The following is a 22,631-nucleotide window of genomic DNA, read 5'->3' as shown; positions in this document are numbered from 1 at the left end:
TTTAATGCCTATTATTAATCTTTGATTTTTAATAAACAAACAGGCATTTAAATATAAGAAAGAAAGAACAAAAATTAATTTTTTAACCTGCTTTCAGATTTCGAACCATAATAATACTGACAATAACAACATGTTTTAAAATCTAAGATTTCAAACCATAATAAAACTGACAATAACAATATGTTTCGAAAACTAAGATTTCGAACCATAATAAATACACGGACAGTAACAATATTTTTCGAAATCTAAGATTTTGAACCATAATTAAAATTAAATGAATCATTAAAAAAGTTAACAAGGTTCTTAACACTTTAAAATTTGAATAAAAGTAATACCAACCATTAAAAAATTGTTAAAGTAGAAGTAAACTTTTGTACCAAACTGAAACACGTGTTATCTATGACGTCACAGATCGGGGGTTTTAACAACTTAAATATCATGGCGTTTTAATTTATTTTACATATTTTGTGGAAAACAACGTACCAAAAAAAAACGCTTTTTTTTAAATAATAAAAGGTAGGTAAATACAGGTGTAAAGTTCGTATTTTCATGTAATACGCAACTAAAGTGACGTCACAAATTAAAGGTTTTAACAACTAAATATTATGGCGCCATAACTAATTTTACATATTTTGTGTAGACTTAGGGAAGCACAGTAAACACAACTGTTAGGAGGTTCTTCAAAACGCAACTCACCAAAAATGTAACTTTACATTCTAACTCAGTAATTCGCATCAAACACTTGCGCGCCTTATCAGAAGGTGCAAGCTAATCATCTTTTAGGGAAGTGCAACTATGATTAGGGTAAATGTGATGTTTACGTCATTGTTACAATACATTATTAAAAATTAGTCAATTAAATTACTATACATGTTCAATTTTTTATTAAACTTTTAGTAGACAAACATTTTAACTTTATTTGTAACATAAATCAATAATAGTTGTCTAATAAGAAAAATGTTTTTACGAAGTTCCTGCATCTTGTAACGATTTAGTCATTTATATAAAAAGCCAAAATATTTATTTTATATTTTATCAATGCAGAAGAGTTACATTCAACCATTCACAAACGCTTTACAAATATTAACACACGGTGCATTGCAAACACGTCATACTGACAGACTACAAGATTGAGATGAGGGGGGCTATAAAACTTCCATGAAGTAACACAACCAGGCAATATGTGTTGACACGTGACTTGAATTTAAAATGGCATATACATGATGTTATTGCAGGAGAAATTATTTTTTATTAAAAAAGCCTAAAATGATAGTTTGCTGACCCTAATTAAATATCATTAAAATAATTTCGAAGATAGTTTAAAAATCTTTGTTCATAAAAAAAATTGAAAATTACGACTGTTTTTTTACATACTACTTAAAAATTTTCATTACTAAATACTAATACGTAGAAAAAAAAATACTTTCGTCGCATTGTCATAATTTTTTACGACCGATTGTGATAGATTTAATCTTCGTAATGTGTATTACTAATCAATAGAAACTTACAAAAAATGAACAAAATTAAAGAGTATAATATAAAATTTCTTTGGACGCCTTCCATATCAGCAATACTTAAACCACTTTGTTTGGTTGCCATTATTCCATTAAAAACTTGGAGAAAATATATTTAAAAAAAATTGGTCGATTCTATAAACATGCGATTTTTGTTATAAATAGTAATCATTTATCATTGATAAACAAACTTAAGCTGGCATTAGTGATATTTGAAGTGTTGGAAAAAAATAATACTATTTGAGATTTATTTGACAAATAAATAATGGTTCAAAATCTCCTAAAGATGATGATAATTTACCCTCGCATCCCAAAGTTATTTTTCTATTTTAAAAGTTTTGTAAGCTCAATAGTTAATAGATAACCAATTTAACAAACTGTATTTATAATTTATTTAAAGCATTCGCAAAATTCATTTAACGGTTAACCCAATTCATTTAACGGTTAACCCAACTTTTTATTAAAATTCTATGTTTAATGTTGTAAATGATGTTATATATTAAGATAAAACAAAACTACGGTAAACATATTGACAATCGGTATACATTTAGGCAGTATTCACTTGAGAAATGAGTGCAGGCTCAATGGTTGTACTTTTGGTGCAGTTGTCGGTCTTATAAATACCAACCAGTCGATCAGCTACCTCAAACATGTTGTTTCGAAGACTAATTATTATAAATTGGGCATTTTTCGTTCGTTCCTGAAATAAAAAACACAAAATCGTAAGGAATTTATGTCATTTTATCGAAAATCATTCGCCCGAAAAACTCCGTTTTAAATGTAATTAGACAACGTGGTTTTTATTATTTTGTTTTTTGCAAATGTAAATTTGGTCAAATGTGGGGATACCAACCATTTAGTAAATACACTATTTTTTTAACAATACTGCTTTATAAGTTAACCATATTGTTAGACTCATAATTTTAAAAAACACTATTTTACAATAAATCCCAAAACATATAGATTACTTACAATAATGTAACGTGCAATAATTGTGACGTTTTTAAAGTCAAGTGCCGCATCTATCTCATCCATGACATAAAGCGGTGTAGGTCGATAATGATGTAATGCAAAGACCAAGGCAAGCGAACTTAACGTCTTCTCCCCTCCTGACAAGTTGCAAATACTTTTCCAGGATTTTTTAGGCGGTCGCACGCTATTTAAGAAATGTTTCGTATAATTTATTTTTTATCAAGTTGATATCTTTTTAAAAAGGAAGGGTTATTCCAGATAAAATAGTTAATACAAACATTATCTGCATTTACCATATCACTGTCACAAGATTAAACTTAATATGATAAACCGAACGGGAAAACTTATGTTATCTTTTCCCAGTCTGAGTTGCTTTTGGCAGTTTTTGATATTACTTTGTTATGTTATATTAACTAGCCGATTGATTTTGTGCTCAGCCGCAGATTTACCGTTTATAGGGCTCTTTTAAAGGGCGCTACGACATAAAAGCCGTGGGTATTGAACAATCTTGTGTAGTTAAGCCAAGTGTTCTTACCACTACATCTCGTCACAAGCTTTTTCACTAACAATTAAAAACACGATAATTAAACAAGATACAAAATGTTTATAATTAGTTTACCTGAAGACAATTCCCTCCGAAAATGGGTCAAGTGAATCAACAAATTCAAGCTCAGCATCACCTCCTAGTGTTATCATTTGATAAATCTCTTTCAACTTGTTCGTGATAATACTAAAACATATTAAGTTATTGTTAAAAAAACTTGCACTGTCTTTCGCTCTCGTATTCAGGCACAAAAATGACTTTTTGGATGCAATTTAGTTTAATATTACACCGACTTTTGTAATAAAACAAACCTTTAACAGTAGTTCTTACATATTTAAAAAAAAATTGAATCCGTTACATAAACTTGCTTTTATTAATGCAGTTTAATATTATTATAACTTTTGTTATAAAACACTTACGTAAAACCTTCTGTGAATTCATTTAAGCGAGTTTTCCTTAAAATGTTATGCATATTTCTGTACTTGTTTCTTTTTTCAGTGACAACATCAAGATCAGCAACACGACTGAGATAAATCTAAAATAAAATACATTAATGATTTTATTAATTAACATCTAAACATTGTCTATACATATAAGAATCCAATCAAATTTTAGAAAAAAATAAAACTTTTTAAGTGTCAGTTATGTTAACTTAGAATTACAATCAACATTTAACATTTCATTTATTAACTATTTAAAGATAAATAAACTAGAAAAATTTATATTAACAATATTTAAAAGTAATGACATTTAATTTAATGGCAAAAACAATTACATTATTATTTAAAAACGAGTTAAAAATCATATCAGCAGTTTAACTAACTATAAAGTTTTTTTTTAATAATTACTACAGTGTAATCATGAATTATATACACAAAACATTTGTTAGATCTACTTTGATTATAAAGCTAATATTAGGGTAAATATTAGGTTGGAGTAAATTTGAAGAAATGCAAAAGTAAAAGGGGATTTTGCAGGGACCATAAACTATGATTGATTTAAATTTTGTATTTTACTTATAAACATCTAACTTTAGTTGAAAACTACCTTTTGTTTTTCTCTGTACTCTTCAATTGCTCTCATGTTTGGACTCATGGCATCTGTCTCCTCATCAATTAGTGTAATTTGATTGGTTATGTTGTCCACAAGAATATCTTCTAATTGTTCCGGAGTATACGTAACAAGCTCCTGGACTTCATCTTCCTCAATTTCATGAAACTTTAGTCTTGACAACTAAGTAAGGTTAAAGTTCAATAACAATCGATTACAATGCAAATAAAATTTTTTAACTTACAATTTATTAAATATAATTAAATAATTTGTTTGCACAATATTTGAAATAAAACTTGTAATGAAATTAAAAAGTTACCGAGAGTAATAATATAAAATTGGCAGAATTCTATTATTATGAATTTATGCATCCAAAATGCAATAATCATGATGATATGGAGCAGTGACACTATAATTTTGGTGATCATTTAACTACTAAGCTAAGCTACTAAGCTCTATGTGTCAAAGATAAAAGTCTATTTATGCATAAATTTACCGAGAATTTAAAATGTTACTACAGTAATTTTATGTTTTATAGACCACTATTTCAGCAGAAGTTTGGTGATGCTGATGGCTTATTTACTATACTGCGCTTTTACCGAATGTCAAAAAAAGAAAACATATACCTAGGTGCACATAAGCAAAAGTTGGTTTTTTCTTAAAAATAGATGTAAATTTTACTGCATGACAGTCAAGCTAGGGAGATGTACTATAATATAAAAATAAAAACCTTATCTTTCCAATCATCGGCATTTTCTTTTTTTTTATCATTTGCCTCCATCAAATTAGTAAGATTCTTTCGTTGCAAACCAAAGGATTGTAGAGCTTTATTTTGACTTAGTTCAACTCGCTTTACTTCGATTTGGGTTTCTTCTAATCGTTTACTACATTGAATCTTTGCATCCTCCGTTTCTTGAATTGCCTATAATATTTGTAAGTCAAAAAAACTTGACAACTAAGACAAAAAAGATTGCTTTTTTTTAACATTAAAAAAAACATCTGTGCTAAAAGCTAAAAAGACAACTTTAGTTAAAAAATTCAACTTTGATCTATTTATATATTTAATGTAGGTGTTGTTAAAAGATTTTATTGCAAATTTCTATAAAATTTAATGTTGTAGCAATTTTAATTTAAATATAAAAAACTATTAAAAACAGTTTATGTTAGCACGCTTTAAGATATTTTTGAATGCATAATTAGATAAAATTGTTTAAGTTTAAAAATTTTTATTAGTTTTATTGCATATTATTGTAATTGAAAAAAGTCTACATTAGGCCAAAAAAAACAAGACATTTTTTAAACTTAAATTAAAGGCAATTTACAAGGAATTAAAAGATGATTTTTGTGCAACTTATTTAGCTCCATATTTCTTGCTTTTGTGTAATAAATTTAAGATAAACAACAATAATAAACCCCACACTTTAATTATAAATTAATACCAAGTGGTTTAATCTTACCCGATAAACTTTGGCACCATCTGTTTCCAATGCAGTCCATTCTTCATCCAATTTTGCAACCATATTTATATTCTCAGTTATTTCATTTTCCAACATCTCAATATTGGTCTTACACTTTTCAAAGTTACTTTAATATAAAAAAAATAATAAAAATTCTTGCATTACAAACTTGTTTATATTTTAAGTATATTTTAAACAATGTACAAGTCATAAGTTATTAACAGGTTTTTTAGATAACATACCGCTTTGACGTAGCCATTGCAACTTTGAGTTTAGGAATTTTTTTCAATGTGTCGTTTAAACCTTTTTTTAAGTTATCCAAGTGGGATTTGTAAGGTTTGAGTTTTTTTTCATTGATTTCACAAACCTTTCCATGAATTGTGTCTTTCTTGGTTGATATACTTTTGGTATTAGCAGTACCAGCGTCAAAATCTAAAGAAAATTAAGATGCATTTAATATTAAATAGCTTATAATGTTATTCTAAAATAAGTGGGTCACAGGTTTTAAAGTTAAAGGTTAAAATTATTGGTTACCTGCAGTTGCAGAAGCTACCTTATCCGTTAACCCTTTTAGTTGAACTTGGTTTGGTTTGGCATCTTGGAAACATTTTTCCAATTGTGGTAACCGTTGTTGGCAATCTTTTAAAGTTATTTCTTGACAACGAATTTCTTGTTCTGAAAGTTGCTTGTCTTCAGAGAACTGATGTAATTGATTGACAAGTAAGTTAAGTTCATTTTCTAGGGAAACAATTTTGTCTTGAACCTAAAAAGAAATTTTTAAGTAAAATTTAATCTGTTCAAAATGTCATTTTAATGTAAACAATTAACTAAAAGGAGACATACCTAAACTATTTTGAATCTCGATAACAATACCATTTACCTTTTTTAAATTACTTTCACTTTCTGAGCACAAGTTTTTTAGATTGGTCAGATCCTGGTGTGACATTTCAGGAGTTTTGTAGTTGGAGCTCATTCGACCTTTCATGACCCTGTTTCCACCCCCGGTCATTGTCCCTGAGGTGTCAACTACCTCACCCTAAAGAACAAAACAATTCACCAAATATAATAACAAATTTGTGAATAGTTTAAAAAAATAAATTTTTTTCATATAAGTTAGTCAACCAATTTTAAGTAAGAAAAAATGTTATTTTAGGTTAAAGCACCCAGAACCTGTAGGTAAAACATAATTAGAAAATAACAACTAAAAATAGAAAAAAAGTCACTTTTAGAGTCACAACTTTCCATCTTTTCTGTTTGTTATAGGCAACTTTTGTAGCAATTTCAAGGTTTTGAGCCACTAGAGTGTCTCTAAGAGCATGGTAAAAAGCCACCCTAAATCGTTCTTCTTTAACTTTTATAAGATCGACCAGCCTATCAAGTGGAGTGTTCTGTTTTTGGGCAGCTTTATGATGCCGCTCCATCTAAATATAACCGAATAAAAGCTATATCATACAAAAATTTTTAAAAATAGTATCCATATGATGCAGCTTAGTGGAAAGACAAAAAATTACCTTATCTAGAGCAACAAAAGTTGCTTGACCAACTTCGTTTTGTTTAAGAGCTTTGATACATTTTTCAGCAGTAAAAATATTATCTACAACAATATTTTCCAAAGCACCACAACACGAGGAAATTGCTACATCATATTTTTCATCTATTATGCCAAGGTCACCCTGAACAAAAAACATAAATAATGTTTTGCTAACAAGCATAACAACAAAAAAAGTTTTTCGCCTTTTTACCATTGTGTCAAACATACAAGAAAATTTGGCGAATCTTATGTGCTTTATCGTCCTCAAACTACCTTATTGCATTTAAGGACCTTGGCAAATTTTTTATTTAATGTTTCTTTAAGATAGATTTATTTATACCCTCACTTAAACAAATAAATCATAAGGTTTTAAAAATAGTTTTTTTTATGGTATCCTGATAAATGAAACCAAGCAAGCAAACAATATTTCAAATAATTGGATTTTTTACCAGTCTTCCATAAATTCCATCAATGTTTTGAGATCTTTTTAACTCCATAAGGAATTTTAAAACATTGCTTTGTGATTTATTTTGTTGGGCGCTTTGTTTAGCTTCACTGAGTGTAGTCTGGCTCTCATGAAGTTGATTTGTCAGTTGATTTTCATGTTTTTTTAAATCTTTCACTTTCAAAGTAACCTTGCAAAAAATTATAAATAAATTTTCAAATCAGTGTTTCAAATAAAATGTGTTTAATTACAGTTATTTTACACCTTTATTATATTTTTAAACTAAATTAAAAAAAAATACCTCAGAATGTTTAACTTTGATTTTTGGATACTCCTCATTAATATTGGCATACTTCTCAGTGGCAATTTGTTTGGCTTCGTTAGAGTTTTTCATTTGAGTTTTACACCTTTCAACGGCGTGTTTTGCTGAGTTTAATTTTTCGTTAAAAAGTTTTAACTCCATTTCTGCAACTTCCTTTTTACTTTTTGATTCATTTACATATTTCATTTTGTCAAGCAGCATGGTTTCTAATGCCTACATGTTAACATGTTAGTTAAAACCAATTCAAATTTAAAATTGCTTTTTAGTAATTTTAATTAATAAATTTAAAAAAATGTTAAATATTAAATGGTTTGTTCTTATAATTGGAACATTGTGTTTAATATTTAGGTTTTCAAAGTGTTTAGATTTTTATGAATAAGAATATTTTAACAAAAATCCCCACCTCCATTTCTTCCTGAAGAGTTTGCGTTTCTTCCTTTAAATTTGACATTGCATCATTTAAGGATTTTTCTGCATCCTTTTTTTCCTGAGTCAACTCTTCTTTACGAATGTTGAGCTCATTCATTTGTTCTTCCATTGTTTCTGGAGCAGTTTTTAACTCCTCCAACTATAATTAATAATTTGTTATAATATAATATTTTTCTCTATATATTTAATTTTAATAAGTTAACACCAAGTACTTATAAATATAAAGGATTAAATGAATCGCATGGATTAAATAAATTCTGTATTTAAAATGGATGAAATTAATTTAGAATAAACTAGGATAACATTCCAACTCATAGTTTTGATACTTTCTTGTTTTCCTTTTCCAATTTTATTTTTAACGATTTGGCTTGACTTTTTTGATGTTTTTTGTCTTCGAATACTTTAACATTTTTATTTTCCAACTCTCTCATTTCATCTTTTTTTTCTATGTGCTTAGATTTAATTTTTTCTAGTTCCCTTTTTTTTAAAAAAAAGGATAATTTTAATAAACATGTTTCAGCTGGAGTTTAAGTTTAAAAAGATTTCATTAAGTTAACAAATTAACATTTTATCCTCATTATTAACATTAAATATATTTATTTTAAAATTAAATATATTTCAAACTAAATACGTTTTTTTTGATACTAACTTTGAAATTTTGGCGCACTCTAGATTTTTAATTTTTTTCTCATCTTCGATAAGTTTTAAATTATTTTCAAATGTTTTGTTTTCATTTTCCATTGCACTAATGTCCTCATTATTCTTGTTTATTTCTTTTGTAAGATTGTATCTGGTAAAATTTATTTAAAATTAATAAATAATGAAAAATTTGGATCATTTGAGAGAGTCATATCTACATTTATCTATATTATTTAAAGTATCTAATTTGTAAACTTTTATTTTGTATTTAAACAATAAAGAATTGCCTACATGTAGAATTGATATATTTGATTCATTAGCGAAATCTTTTTATTTTTTTTGTTCAGGTATTCAACAGCAATATTTCTTACACTCTCCAGTTCATCTTTGTCTTTTTCCACAATTTTAACTCGAGCTAATTTGTCTTTTCTGTCCTCATCAAGATCTTCAACAACGCTATTTATACCTTCAATGGCATCTAATAAATAAACAAAAAAGTTTACTATTTCTCATTAAAAAATTTTATGCTAAATGTTACTCTATAATTTATAGATCAACAATGGCACTATTTATTGATTTTGTTGTATTATGATTTTCTAATAATACTTTGCCCTCCAAATACAAAATTAATTTTTACCTGGACAAGTATAAACTTGCTAATTTAAGATTTAAAGAAGAGCATTAAACTGCAGGGTTATTTTTAGTTATCATAGCCTTTAAATTAAATTTTGTCTTTTTTTTATTGAAGTTAAAAAAAACTAAACCCTGTGGTTTATAGTTCCTTTAAATTAACAATAAAAATTATATTTATTGTTAAATTTGTTAATTTAAAAAAAAAAAAAACTATTAAAATTAATTTTAAAGAACCTATTTTACAAACTTAATAAAAAGAGAAAGTATTGACATAGAATTAATTAAGATTTTTAAAGTAGTCGTATTTAAGGTAAGTAATAGCTTGAATACAAGTCATTCAAAATAAAATAGATCAGGCTGTAGCCTTTTAAATCATCCAGTTAAATTTACTTTTAAATCTGGAAGATCCAATAATATCTTCTAAATACTCGAGCATTCCATCTCCATGTTCATTTAAGGACTTTGGCTTCATTAACGAAATTTGTTCCACCTCACCCTAAACAAAAAAGTTTATCCAGTTTTAGAATTTAGGGCATAGTTTATAGACATATTAAAACTTAATTCCTTTAAAAAAGAGTTCTTTTTTATTTTTTGGAATAAATAGACCGATAACTTAACTAATCACTAACTACAACTTAACATAATATCTAACCTATATACATACTTTAATTTAAAATATTAAAATCCTGGTTGAATTTAATCAAGATTTACTGTGAAAACAAACAAACTGGGGTAAAAATAACAAAGAGAATATGAAAATTAACAATAGTTTATAACAATAAAGAAATCACTTGTAGCTTGTGGTCCTTCAATAAAATTTAGGACCATAAAAGTAAAGAAATGCAAGATCATAAAGTAACCAATATTTAAAATATAACACTATTAAAAAAAGGAATCCCCTATCATTAAATATATATATAGTGACTAGACTACAGGCCAGGGTTATAGTAAACATAAGATGGAGATAATTAAACATATTTTAAAGAACCATAAAAGTAATAAGAAATACAATAAAGACCGTAAAAAAAAGAAAATTTCAAAGAACAGAAACTACAAGGGATCCCAATAAAGATTTTTATGTCTTAAAGTTGAAGTATCAAAGTAAATAAAGCAACATAAACAATATTGAAATTAACTTTAAATTTTCCAATACTGTCTTTGCTGCTATATCTACATTTGACTAATTTTTTAATTAAAACTTATATAGCTAACCTGCTGAGATATAACAATACAACAAAAACAAATAAAAAAAAGTATTTCAAATTATTATTTTGATGGACTATATAAAAGAATGGCAATAACTTATTTGTTGAAAGATTTTAATAACGCAATTGGACAGCAAACAAAAATCATCATTGCCTTTAAGTTACATGATAATTTTGTGTGCTGCTACTTTGCATTACAATTTACACAATTATTTGTTTAAATTATAACTATAACAGAGTATATACAATCCAACTATACAAATATTTAACAAAGTACAGGATTTTACATGTTAGATAAAAACTTACTTGTAGAATAAGGAATCGGTTGTGGTTAAGATCAATTCCACTGTTTTGTAGGAAGGCTGCAATCTCTTTGAATTGAACCCGGCGATCATTAATATAATACTGTGATGAGTTGTCCTGTTTTCCCGTTCTTGAGACGAAAAATGAGCTACCGGGGACTGTACAATATCCTCCATCATCCTAGAAAGAATAATTTTTTATGTCTATTAAAAAAATGCTTGCTAATAGTTTGCACTGTTAATAATCATTAAAGTACAAATAAAGTGCACAAAAAATATGCTTCAAACAAACCGAGTTGCGTAATAGTTGTTTTCTTTTTGAATACACTCGTCTACTTGTTTAAAAACGTTTGGAAATCCTTCAAATTTCACCTAAACGATTCTGTCTAATTACTGTTCGCCTATTAGAATATACTGATTTTGTCTGTGTTATCTTTAATAAAGCCGCATACTGAAAAAATACTGGGGTTAAGGCGGAATTTAACCTTCGCTATGTCATTTGTGTCATTGTTATAGAAAGCCGATATGGCAATTGTCCTAAGTCGCGTCCTCACACATATTATATGTTGCAATAAATAAATCGCAGATACGCTTTAATCGTCCAGACTTGCCTGCCGACATGACGCTACTCGCACAATAATAAAACGGCCTTGTCAAATAGAACGGGTCTAGAAATAAAGCGAACGCCAAACAACCTCGCGCGTCGAACTGTGCGCAGTACAACTCATAGCACAATTAAATAAAGGGCTGTATTCGTTTAATCCGCATTACTAATAAGTCATAAATTTAGCGCAAAATTACCTTCAAAAGTTAGAACTATTAATTTTTAAATTGAAATATTAGTATACTTTTGTAGAAGATGCACTAAGTTAATAATGCCTCGAAACCCGCGTTGGCCTGACGACAGCCAAACGCTAAAAGAAGGTCGCGGGACAAGTGAATATGATATTTTATTGTTGTGCAGGAACACAATAGAACTTTACAATAAATATGATACGACATTCTTAAAATACACGACATTCAGTACACGCTCCAATGTTAAATTACAATTTAACACAAAAGTGAATGATAATTAAATATTTAAAAAAGTTTTTAACCTCCACTTGTGTTTATAATATTTCATTCTTATATTTTATTCTCAATGTTAGAATGCCGACTGTACAACCTTGTCTAAGTAACATTTGTTATTTCAAATTAATCGATTGCTATTGGCAATATTATGCCATAGCAATGTAATCTAACATCTTTAATCAGTGCGCAATGTAATATTGTTTACCAAAATATTTAATAACAAAATATAAAATTTATATAAACGCGTAAAACGATGCAAATTTAATTCTTTTATTTTTTACCTTTTTGTTTACATTGTAACACATAATTGATCAGTTGAGGTAAGATAAAATAATGGTTAAGCTAAGGTCAAGTTTGCTTATAAAAAAAGATTGTCAAAACATAAATTGTGTATACGGACAAAATATCCTTTTTTATTTGTTTTTTGAACACATGTTTACTTACTAAAAGACTGCTATTAAGCTTATCAATAATATGGGATAATATTATTTATTAGGTTAGTTTAAAATCCTGGTAATTATATTATTGTTAAATTTACACAATATAAATTAAAAATAAAGTGTTTTTCTTACTTATATGCTTATAAGCCAGGGATGGGTTGAAAGCCAAATTACTCGGATTCAACCAGCCCGAGTATTTCGATACTCGTCCGAGTACTCGGTTATGACATCATTAAAACATATGACTACTATCGAGAATTTTGCTCGCATAGTAATCGAACTGCAAAGATTTGTCAAAAAACTCGTGTTAATGGATTATAAAGTGTATAACATGGGCCATACTACTAACTGCTAATAGCGATATGATTTTAAGTCCATACAAAGATATAAAAGTTTGAAATTTATTAGGCGTAAAATATTGGTGCTACGAGGCTGAAAATGGCAGTTTTTCCATAGCAACGCAATGATAAGCCCTTTATTACAAAATACAAATCATAATACAATAGACCCTAATATATAACGAACGGACTACGTTAATTTGTTTTTATAAAATAAATAATTAAAGGAAGTTTTGAACGAAGTTTTTAAAATTTTGATAGTGACCTATGCTACTTAAGAGTTAAAAAGCCAAACATAAGCCAGGAAACTGCGTATCAACCAAATAAGAAAAAATTGCGTATCAACCAAATAAGAAAAAAAATTTTTACTAAGTAAAAAGTGCATTTGTTGTGCATTCGTTGCTTACGTAACATAACAGAATTGTGAGTAATTTATTTAGGAAAGGGCAGACCTCTGTTTTTTTATGTTTAGTAATCGTATATATACGTTCTTAAACGACAAATTATTACTTGGCATCCGAGTACTCAGATTCAATTGGTCCATCTTTATTAAAAGCCATCAAAAAATAAAAAATATTGGTAATCTAGGTAAAAAATTTTGGTAAAAATTTACATGTTTACATTTAAACACGCCTAATACCTAAAAAAACAAAACCTTTTTCAACTTACCAAGTCAGTAATTTTTTCAAAGTGAACTTCGACAGTACATGAAGTTGCAGATTGATGATTTTTACTTTTATGAATAAGAACAGAGAGCTTGGTGGAACGAATTTTATTAGCTCGAAATCCAAAAACAAACAACATTGAATCTATCACATTAGACTTTCCACTTCCATTTGGACCAATAATTGATGTAAAACTCTTTATTTAATATCAGATTAAAGTTTTTTTTACTATTAAAAATCGTTACTAGTTAATTTATGTGGTGTAATTAGCCAGCAGGTTATATATCATTAATCTATAGCATAAACAACTATTTACTATAATTAATCTATAGCATAAAAAAAACGTTTTACTTTATATACCTTATGAAATGGACCAAGAACTTGCTTGCCTGAATAAGATTTAAAATTTTTGTTGACTATGTGGGTAATAATTAACCGGGGATCGCCCTCATTGCCAACCCCAAATATTTTTGGGGGAGGATCAACTGTTAATCCTTCAGGAAGTTCTAGGTTTGCATCTGTGAAATTTTGTTTAAAAATAAAAACAAAAAGATAAGGGATCAAAAAAAAATATATATATATATTTGATATGTATATATAGTCTATAACTTGTATTTAAGGTTTATTAAACAGTTAAATATTTAAATATCATTAAAAATAAATGCCTGGCTACACAACACACAATAAATAACACTTTCAGACTGTATTAACATACTAATGAGGGAAGTAAATATAAATTTTGCACAACTTCTAGTAAAACTTTTTACTAAACTGCTAAACAAGATTTATATAAAACAACTAGTTTTTTCAAAATAAAAATTATAAATCTATGATTAGTTTTTCAAATAAAAATTATATATATATATATATATATTTATGAAAACCAAAATTATATCTATGAAATCATTTAATGTAGTTGGATAAAAATAAAACAATTATTTTATTTAATACACAAACAGATAAAGTACAACATAAATTAGGCAAGAAAAGGTATGGGAAATTTGCAACCTCTTTTTTCAGTAATTATTTAAAAATATTTTAGTATATATATACCCATTTAAAAATAAATGCAGTATATAATTTAAAAATAAAAAATATTACCATTATCACTAGTAGCTGCTTCTGCAGCTTCAGCATCCATCATTTCCACATCTTCTTCATTTTTTTTAACCGCAACTATTCCCATTATTTTGAATAAGTTATAAGGACCTATTTGCCTTAATAGCCTATATGACTAAGAAATTCAGCAAAAACCCTAAACTTCAAACGGCAGGTGATCTATTGGGCATAACCCAGTCTGGAAAGTAGGGCAGTTTATAACTTCTGTCCTTATATTAACTGATCAAATAATACATTTTGCAAGTAGATACACAATTTTAAATTTAATTTCAGTTAAATAAAAGATAAATACAACAATTGTTAGCAAAAGAGATAAAAAAATGAGTTGAAACACAAATACTACCAAAAAATAAAGCAATTTTTCTTTTTGATACTGTTAAACAATGCCTAAAAATCATTGTTTCACAGTTGTACTTTTATGCAATATTTTTCGCGCGCACAATAAAAACTAACAGTAAAACTAAACACTAGATGTCCAACTTTTTAATAAAATTTGCCAAAAAAAAGTTAATAATGCAGTACATTTTTGTATTTCTTTATTCTTCATAAAAAACAACTTGGCTTTTGCCGAATAAAAAAAAAAACGATTTCCTGAGTAGTGTCTAGCAAAGAAGGGTTTACAAAAAATGTCAAAAAGTTAGTTGGCTTTAAGTCGTATTTTATTTTTTTGGCTAAAAAGCAAAAACATTAAATTTTAAACCATCAGCAAAATAAAATGTTAATATTAAAGACGATAAGAAAAAACAAAAATAAAATTTAACACAATATACAAATTTGATTTAGTTTAGGTTTAACTGTTTCTAGTTGGGCGACCGAAACTTGATAAATGTGCAAAAATGGCTTTCAACGCACATCACATTTAAATGTTATTTTTGGAAGAACGAGGATTCTTTTAAGAGAACGAGAATCTTATTTAAATAAAATCGCTTTAGGTACTAATTTCCGATTACAACTTAATCCACCTGACGAGAATATATTTTCGGATCGTGTGGATTGATTGACTATTAGATGGATAGAAGGATCGAATGGGTCGAATGTGTTAATGGGTAATCTAAATAGGTGAGGGTTAGGGCAAGGGTTTAATTCATGAAAACTTTTTGTTTAATTAAATATCCGTCAAATATGCATTTGAATTATGTAATATCTATTTAATATATATTCGATTCAGTTAATAAAACTCGATCCATTAATCCGTTCGATCCGTTGATCCGTCAAATATATATTTTCGTCAAGTAGATTAAGTCCGATTCCTAATTTCCAAAAAAATTAAACTAAAATAACATCTAGTGTTAAGTTTAAAACCTAACAACTTTCTGCCAGAGAGCTCGCAGCAATGATATACAATAAACAGAGATGACCAATTTTACAAAATTTTACGCCAGAAAGTGAAACCTACATGTTAATCGAGATTATGCCCAAAGTAAAATAAAAATAAATTTTTTAATTTCGCTTTTTTATTATTAATTTTTTTCTTTATTTTTCGGCTTCCTTATTTTCCATTTTTTTTTGTTTCTTAATTTTCCGTTTTTTCATTTTTTGTTCTTTTAATCTCTGTTCCTCCATTTTCCATTTCCTCATTTTCAGGCGACCCTTTCATTAAATTATTTTTGAAACGTAACACTTTTGAAATCGCTACAGCTAATTTACTGTACACGTCATAAAAACCCTTTAAATTTCAATAAAAAATGTATGATGTTAAGACAATTTGGAAAGTTTGGCGTTTTGATTAAGCGTATGAAAACTGCTGTTTATAATTTTTTTACATTTAAAAGCTTTTAAAACTACATTTACAAATTTTGTAGTAAAACGTCAGGTCGTACTAAAACAAAATATTTACGTTTCTGTCTGACGACTGTCAGACTGTATATATTACTCGTTGCCTGTCTCCCAACTATTAATTATTTGATTATACACAACTCAGATTAGGCAGTTAGGATTTAAATAAAATTTCAAGTGCTCTATTTAATTTTCTAACATTTGTGCTTAAGCTATAAAGTCAGCTTAAACATTCAGTCTAAATGTGCAAATATGCAATAATATTATTTAATAATTAACCTTTATTAATTAAATTCTACTCACTTTTTTTAAATTTTTAGGGTTTGTAGTTATAATAAATTAAATCTAAAAAAATAACAATGGTGACAAAACAAAGAATGCGAATTGCTTCTGAAAAACACAGTAAAAACATTACTCAACGAGGAAGTGTAGCAAAAAGTTTGGTATGTTTGGTTGTTCTGTTTACCGTATTTAAACCTAAATAGTATAGTAATCAAAATAATTTATTTAAAAAGTTGTTGGTATTGCCCAGTCTGGAAAGTAGGGCACAGTCCACGCACGAAATTTTTTCATTAAAAAAATGCACGCCTGGAATTAGCGTTTTGCATGCATGGTATCTTTAAAAAATGTGCACGCGCAGTACTAACGCCTAAAACACGCAAACATAAATCACGCTTGCACGCTCAGACCGAATATTTTGGTACGCGTGCACGCGCGGTCACGCATTTTTTCACGCTTGCCCGCATGAGATCTCGTCGAAAACTGCCCTACTTTCCAGACTGGGGTATTACTATAAGCATGTTTCCTAACTTATTCAAAATTCATAAACTTTTCAGGAGAGTTTATCCAACTAAACTTAATAATTGTAATGTATCTTTTGCATTCTGAATTTTTTTTAAGTTGAGAATAGGCTTTATATATGCTTTATATAGTAAATATGCTTTATGTAGAACCCTAAAGAAGAAAGTTCTCCTGTTGGACCCTGGTTATTAGCACTTTTTGTTTTTGTTGTTTTTGGATCAGGTTGGTGAATTATTTTATGTGTGTATATTATGTTTAATTAGTTATTTGCCCTTTAAAATAGCACCATTAAACATATTGGCTTTAAAATAATTTAATTTGAATAACTTTATTTTTTAAACCCTCATTGTATAAACTCTAAAACATTTTTTATTGATCAATAATTATCTGATTATTTTTTTAAAATTTTTTTCTTGTTTGTATAAAAAAACTATTTAAATGGGTTAACACTAAATTGTTAAATAAATTTTGAACTAAAGAATTATTTTGCAGCAATTTTTGAAATAATCCAAAAAGTTCGATCCTACTAACCTGCCCAAAGAATTTGAGATCTTGTATAACATTTTTCCATCTTTTACTTCAATATAACTTTTATTATTGTGTCTTTGTCAACCTACAGTTACATTTAAAATCTTTAAAAACAACTTATAATTATGAATTCGAGGTAAAAAATATAAAGTGTATATATATAATTGTTTCTACATGGTGTTCTTTTCTTCAATTTGGTGTATTGACTTCAAGCAGGAATAATTTTAATAAATTTACCTTCAAAATATATACATTGTTTTGTTGTATCAAGGTTTTTTTTAACTAATTTTTATATTCACAAAAAAACTAAATATTTCAGGTTTGTGTTATGTTACTTTTACAATTTAAAATAAAACGTGAAAACAAAATAGAGTCCTGTAGACCACTAATCGCTAGTCTATTTCGTTGGGTAGGCTATTACTTCTTGGTATGCTGCAAATCATTTACGTGAACCATTTATCCCGTTTAAAAATACATAAAATAGCACTAGGCTAAATCAGTATATAAATTTTTTTTCAATCTTAGTTGTCGGGTCAGCAAGTGTAATTTGCAATTTAATCTTAACCCGCTTGGGTAGGGCGTGAAAAATTAAAGTTTAAAAAACGAAAAATAAAAAGCGGTAAAAATTATTACTAGTAAAAAACAGCAATAAATTATGCCTTCTGTATTTGTTTCTTTAGTGGAATAGTCATTAGTAACGCATGCAAAACTAATTCCTTGTTATTACAGAGCTTCATATTACTAGGACTAAGCCTATTATCTCGGTTTGTAAAATGTTTTTCTTCTATTTTAGATGTTGATTGTATATAATTAATGTTCTTTTTATCATTTTATGTTACGGGTAAGTTAAACAACCCTTTTAAAACGGAGAATGTGTTTTTGTACAACTAATATATTTGGACCCACAGGCAGAGGATACAACATTTTCTTTTAAATCTTTTGTATTTACTTTTAAGTGAATTATTAGTAAAGAAAAAGATTTCATGTTGTTAGGAATAAAATGTTTTGTATGTAATTTCCATATCGTAAAAACAAATCAGTATTTATTCAAAGTATAATGAAAGAAGTGCAAGGAAAAAGTCTGACCGTCGCGTAATTTAGCCCATCGTTAAGGTGGCTATACAGTAAGGTTTTAATCATAATAAAAGTATTAATTATATTTTAACTACACCCTAAGTTGTTTATCAAGACGAGGCGATCGTCCTGATTTAGTAAAAGCCTAGGTACTTCGCTCTACTGGCTTACTGTAAAAAAAAATCAGCATAATCTCTTTTATTTACATTATTTCGTAAAGTAGGTGCGGTAACTTACTTTAGTAAAAAAAATATAAACTCTTATTGCAATTATTTAGATTAAAACATAAAACAAAAATATACTACAGGTAAATGGTACGCTCTATATTTTCTCGCACCTAAGTCATAACTAGATTATTTTAAGAGCTACACAAAAAATATTCAAAGGCCGAGGTTCGGGGCAACAAATCACGATAAATCCGCAACTTTACAATCATGGTATGGTTAGGTCCTATGACCAACAATAAGGTGCCAGGGACCACTCATAACAACATTAATGTTACATAAGCCTGTAGAAGTTTATCTTGCTAAACTACACATGCAAATCTTTTAAAAGCAACTTTACTTCTCTTACTTAGTTTGATAAACTTTTTTGCATTTGTAGGTGCAATCGCGTTTTTTTTTTAGCCTTCGTTTACAACCCATCGTAACAAGTTCATTAATTAAATATACCCATTAAAATCAGAATAAAGGGAATAAAAAAAAAAACAATGAAGAATCTAACTTGCACGAGGATATTATTTTTAATAAAATTGTTTTAGTACTTTTCGCGATGTCGGTATTTAAAATTTACCAAATTTACAAAAGGGTAGATTTTTGACACGCTCGAGTTTGTTTTTTTTTATTTTATTTTGGTTTTTCGCGCACTGATAAAAGTAAATAATAAATACGATATACAATTAATATTACAACAATGCGACGAGAAAAATGACAAAATCAATTTAATGATTTAAAACATACCAAAAGTATTAATGTTTACATGAAGATTTTAATTATTTTATGGCATGGTCACCAAACCCAGTATAGATTATATTATTAATAAATGCGATAAATAAAATACATTTTACAGAATATACACCAAAAAAATAAAACTATAACAAAGGAGTGACGGAAAAACAAAATAAAATTGTACGAAAAAAAAAGAAAGTTACGACACATTTGATTTATAATAGTAGAGCAATCACTTCGATGGTAGTTGCCGTGTAAAAAATAACTTAAAGAAAATAATAATTACATTTAATATAACCCAGTATGGCTCTAGTAGGAAAGCACGAACTGTTCACGATAAATTGCATGTGATAAAGGGACTAACCGAAATAAACCTACCTAAAGAAAGAACGTCCCAGAATGGCCTTTCACAACGTATATCACATACAACGCACAAAAATATTAAACAACCCACCAACTAGTGGGGGTTCACGTATATAGAGTAAGTAAATATAAATGTTTAAAACTAGTTAATAATAGAAAAGAAAGAGGAAACTTGATAAATTAAAATATATTACATTGATAGTTTAAAGAGAGATTGCATAATTAAGTTAAGTTTGTGACGCAAAGTGTTAGAGTAGCTGAATGAATAAGTAGCTTTGTATGGTCCAAATTATTTGTTCAGGGTGGTTGGAGGAATATGGTAAGGTTGGTGTTGCTTTTTGAAGTATATGGTCTGAGAGCCCAGTCTGTAAAAACAAAAAAATTCTCGGCAGTAATAAGTTCTTAGTTAATGTATTTATAAGAATAATTTACTGGTAATTTATTAAAAACGATGCTGCTTTGGTGTTTTGACACTGGGTTTGGCAAAATTTTAAAGAGGAGTTTTGGAATTGTAGCACACAGTGTAACAGAAAAAAAATATATAAAAAATACATAAAAAAAAAAAAATAAAAAATATTGTGAGTACTTAGGTGCAGTCAAGGAATAGTGCAATTACAAATTTAGTGAAAAGGTTAGTAAAAAATAAATTAGGAAATAAAACTGTTTCACAAGTTTGGCATGACCTGTTATCAGCATGGACTGCCTTTCGGAACAACAAACTATTGCACAGCGCACTTAGTTACTTTACATGTGACGTCTGTAGCTTGTTGGGCATGAGCTAGCCTTTTTTTTAACGTATTATATTTTTTGTGCCGCATTTATTTCGCATTTCCTGTAGTTTCAATTCTAATTAAAAGCAGCTTGTACAGATTACATTTGGTAGATTAAATCTTTAGGCAGGTGGGTTATAAGTCAGCGAGTTTGATTTAACACGACTATTTTGTGTATTTTAATTAAGTGTAGCCTTCTTATTAATGCTCATTTTTACAGCGTACTCTATTGGGGTTTAATAACCGTTTAATCCATAGTAGGAGTTTATTAGATCGTACACAGGTAAAACTTACCCGCGTGTAAGTTTTATTACCGCTATACGTCGCCGTCGTGTGCTTATATGCTGGTAGACATAGGAGGATATCCTTACGGATTTATAATCTTAATTTGCTATTGCAAACAACAACATTAAATTGAACGGCTCAGGTTTTTCGTCTGTCCTGACATTTTTATATCAAACATGCAGAATGCCACGCCGAAAAAAAAGAACCAAAAATTATAACTCAAATCTTTTTAAATCGTTTGTAATTTAAGTTTAAAAATCACTTTTAAAAAAAATTTCAAACGCAAATTTGCGTCACTCTAGCAGATCATGACATGGCAATGGTAGAAGCGCTGCTTTAACATACGGTTTTGCAATGTTTTCTTTTGCGCTTTGAAGTTTTATGATGAGTTTCATTTAATTAAAAGTTTATTTTAGTTTAATTTGTATTCTTGTTTGCCAAATCAAACCTAGGAATAACGTTAGAATTGCTTAAAAAACAATCAGACTGTTAAATCTTTACCTAGTAAGCGCAAACGCGATTTTATTTTGCTATGTAGGCTACCAATATCTTTTAGATAAAGGCAAACCAAAGTGTTAATTAAATTACAAGTATGACTTTTAAATCGTTTTTTTTTGTTTTTTTTAATAAATTGTAGGTGGCAGTAACTAAAACCGCCTGACTTTCAGACCCTTGGCTGTTTAAATGGAAATGTAAAATCGCCTAATTTAATTAAAATAAGCATACAATCAGAAACTTATTGCTACTTGCCCTATTTATAACAATTTATGAATAATAAGGTAATAAAACCTGTAAATATTTTTAAACCTTAACAATTTTACCTAATCTCGCTTTTAAAATAACTTTGAAACGATGTGTAATTTGATTGTGACGTCATAATCTACCAGAGTGACGTCAATTCGCGTTTTTATAGGAACAAAGTTTTAAACTAAGATTGCAGACTAACTACACAACCAAAATTAATAAAATTTAAAATATATCAACTAACAACAACATATACTTTAATTTAAAAGTAAGTTGTATGACCCAGAGCCATACTGTTTAAGAAAATTTTAAACGTAATCAGATAATCCAATAAATTTACCTGTCAAACAGAAAAGAACTATTAAAAATGCCAACCCTCAAAAACAATTCTAAAATTTATTTTATTATTTTTTTAATTTTAAATCTAAATTTTCAGATTGAAACTCACATATTTGTCTTCGAATTATGTTTCAGACCACGTGGGAAGAACAACCCCGCGTTAGCAATATAATATTTAGTTTGATTGAGTTGAGGTATAAGCGGTAAAAATTATAACAGACTTTCTGGCATTTTACATAAACTTTTGAACCGACTCAACACCATATCAAGTTGGCCGATAGAATTTTTTTGAAAAAGTATAACAACGTTAAAGAATGCTGTGTTTAAC

General features: G+C 28.0%; 2 protein-coding genes across 3 annotated transcripts; one reads left to right on the top strand and one right to left on the bottom strand.

The window, feature by feature from the left end:
* Positions 1 to 980: 980 nt before the first annotated feature.
* Positions 981 to 14,850, bottom strand: LOC145751517 (structural maintenance of chromosomes protein 4-like). Of its 2 annotated transcripts, XM_082567691.1 has the most exons (23): positions 14,659 to 14,850; positions 13,918 to 14,075; positions 13,562 to 13,753; positions 11,048 to 11,224; positions 9,927 to 10,032; positions 9,195 to 9,381; positions 8,914 to 9,054; positions 8,591 to 8,741; positions 8,239 to 8,403; positions 7,815 to 8,048; positions 7,518 to 7,703; positions 7,049 to 7,210; positions 6,761 to 6,958; positions 6,418 to 6,573; positions 6,072 to 6,300; positions 5,780 to 5,969; positions 5,538 to 5,664; positions 4,811 to 5,002; positions 4,078 to 4,263; positions 3,450 to 3,565; positions 3,106 to 3,216; positions 2,487 to 2,670; positions 981 to 2,214 (listed from the first exon to the last, which is right to left on the bottom strand). In XM_082567691.1, the coding sequence occupies exons 1-23, from the start codon at positions 14,741 to 14,743 to the stop codon at positions 2,062 to 2,064; spliced, it is 3,786 nt and encodes a 1,261-aa protein (XP_082423817.1). In that variant the 5' UTR covers positions 14,744 to 14,850; the 3' UTR covers positions 981 to 2,061. The 2 variants fall into 2 exon arrangements, with proteins under 2 accessions (XP_082423817.1, XP_082423818.1); XM_082567692.1 differs by lacking the exons at positions 13,562 to 13,753; positions 13,918 to 14,075; positions 14,659 to 14,850 and adding an exon at positions 11,336 to 12,098 and having other exon boundaries at positions 983 to 2,214.
* A 1,900-nt stretch (positions 14,851 to 16,750) lies between these two features.
* On the top strand, positions 16,751 to 18,028 carry LOC145751518 (stress-associated endoplasmic reticulum protein 2-like). Its single transcript, XM_082567693.1, has 3 exons — positions 16,751 to 16,895; positions 17,403 to 17,475; positions 17,746 to 18,028. Exons 1-3 carry the CDS (start codon positions 16,812 to 16,814, stop codon positions 17,781 to 17,783), a joined length of 195 nt encoding a protein of 64 aa, XP_082423819.1. The 5' UTR covers positions 16,751 to 16,811; the 3' UTR covers positions 17,784 to 18,028.
* The last annotated feature ends 4,603 nt before the right edge of the window (positions 18,029 to 22,631 follow it).

Source organism: Corella eumyota, chromosome 4 (assembly GCF_963082875.1).
Source record: "Corella eumyota chromosome 4, kaCorEumy4.1, whole genome shotgun sequence".
NCBI lineage: Eukaryota > Metazoa > Chordata > Ascidiacea > Phlebobranchia > Corellidae > Corella > Corella eumyota.
This window is presented reverse-complemented; position numbering and strand designations above follow the sequence as displayed.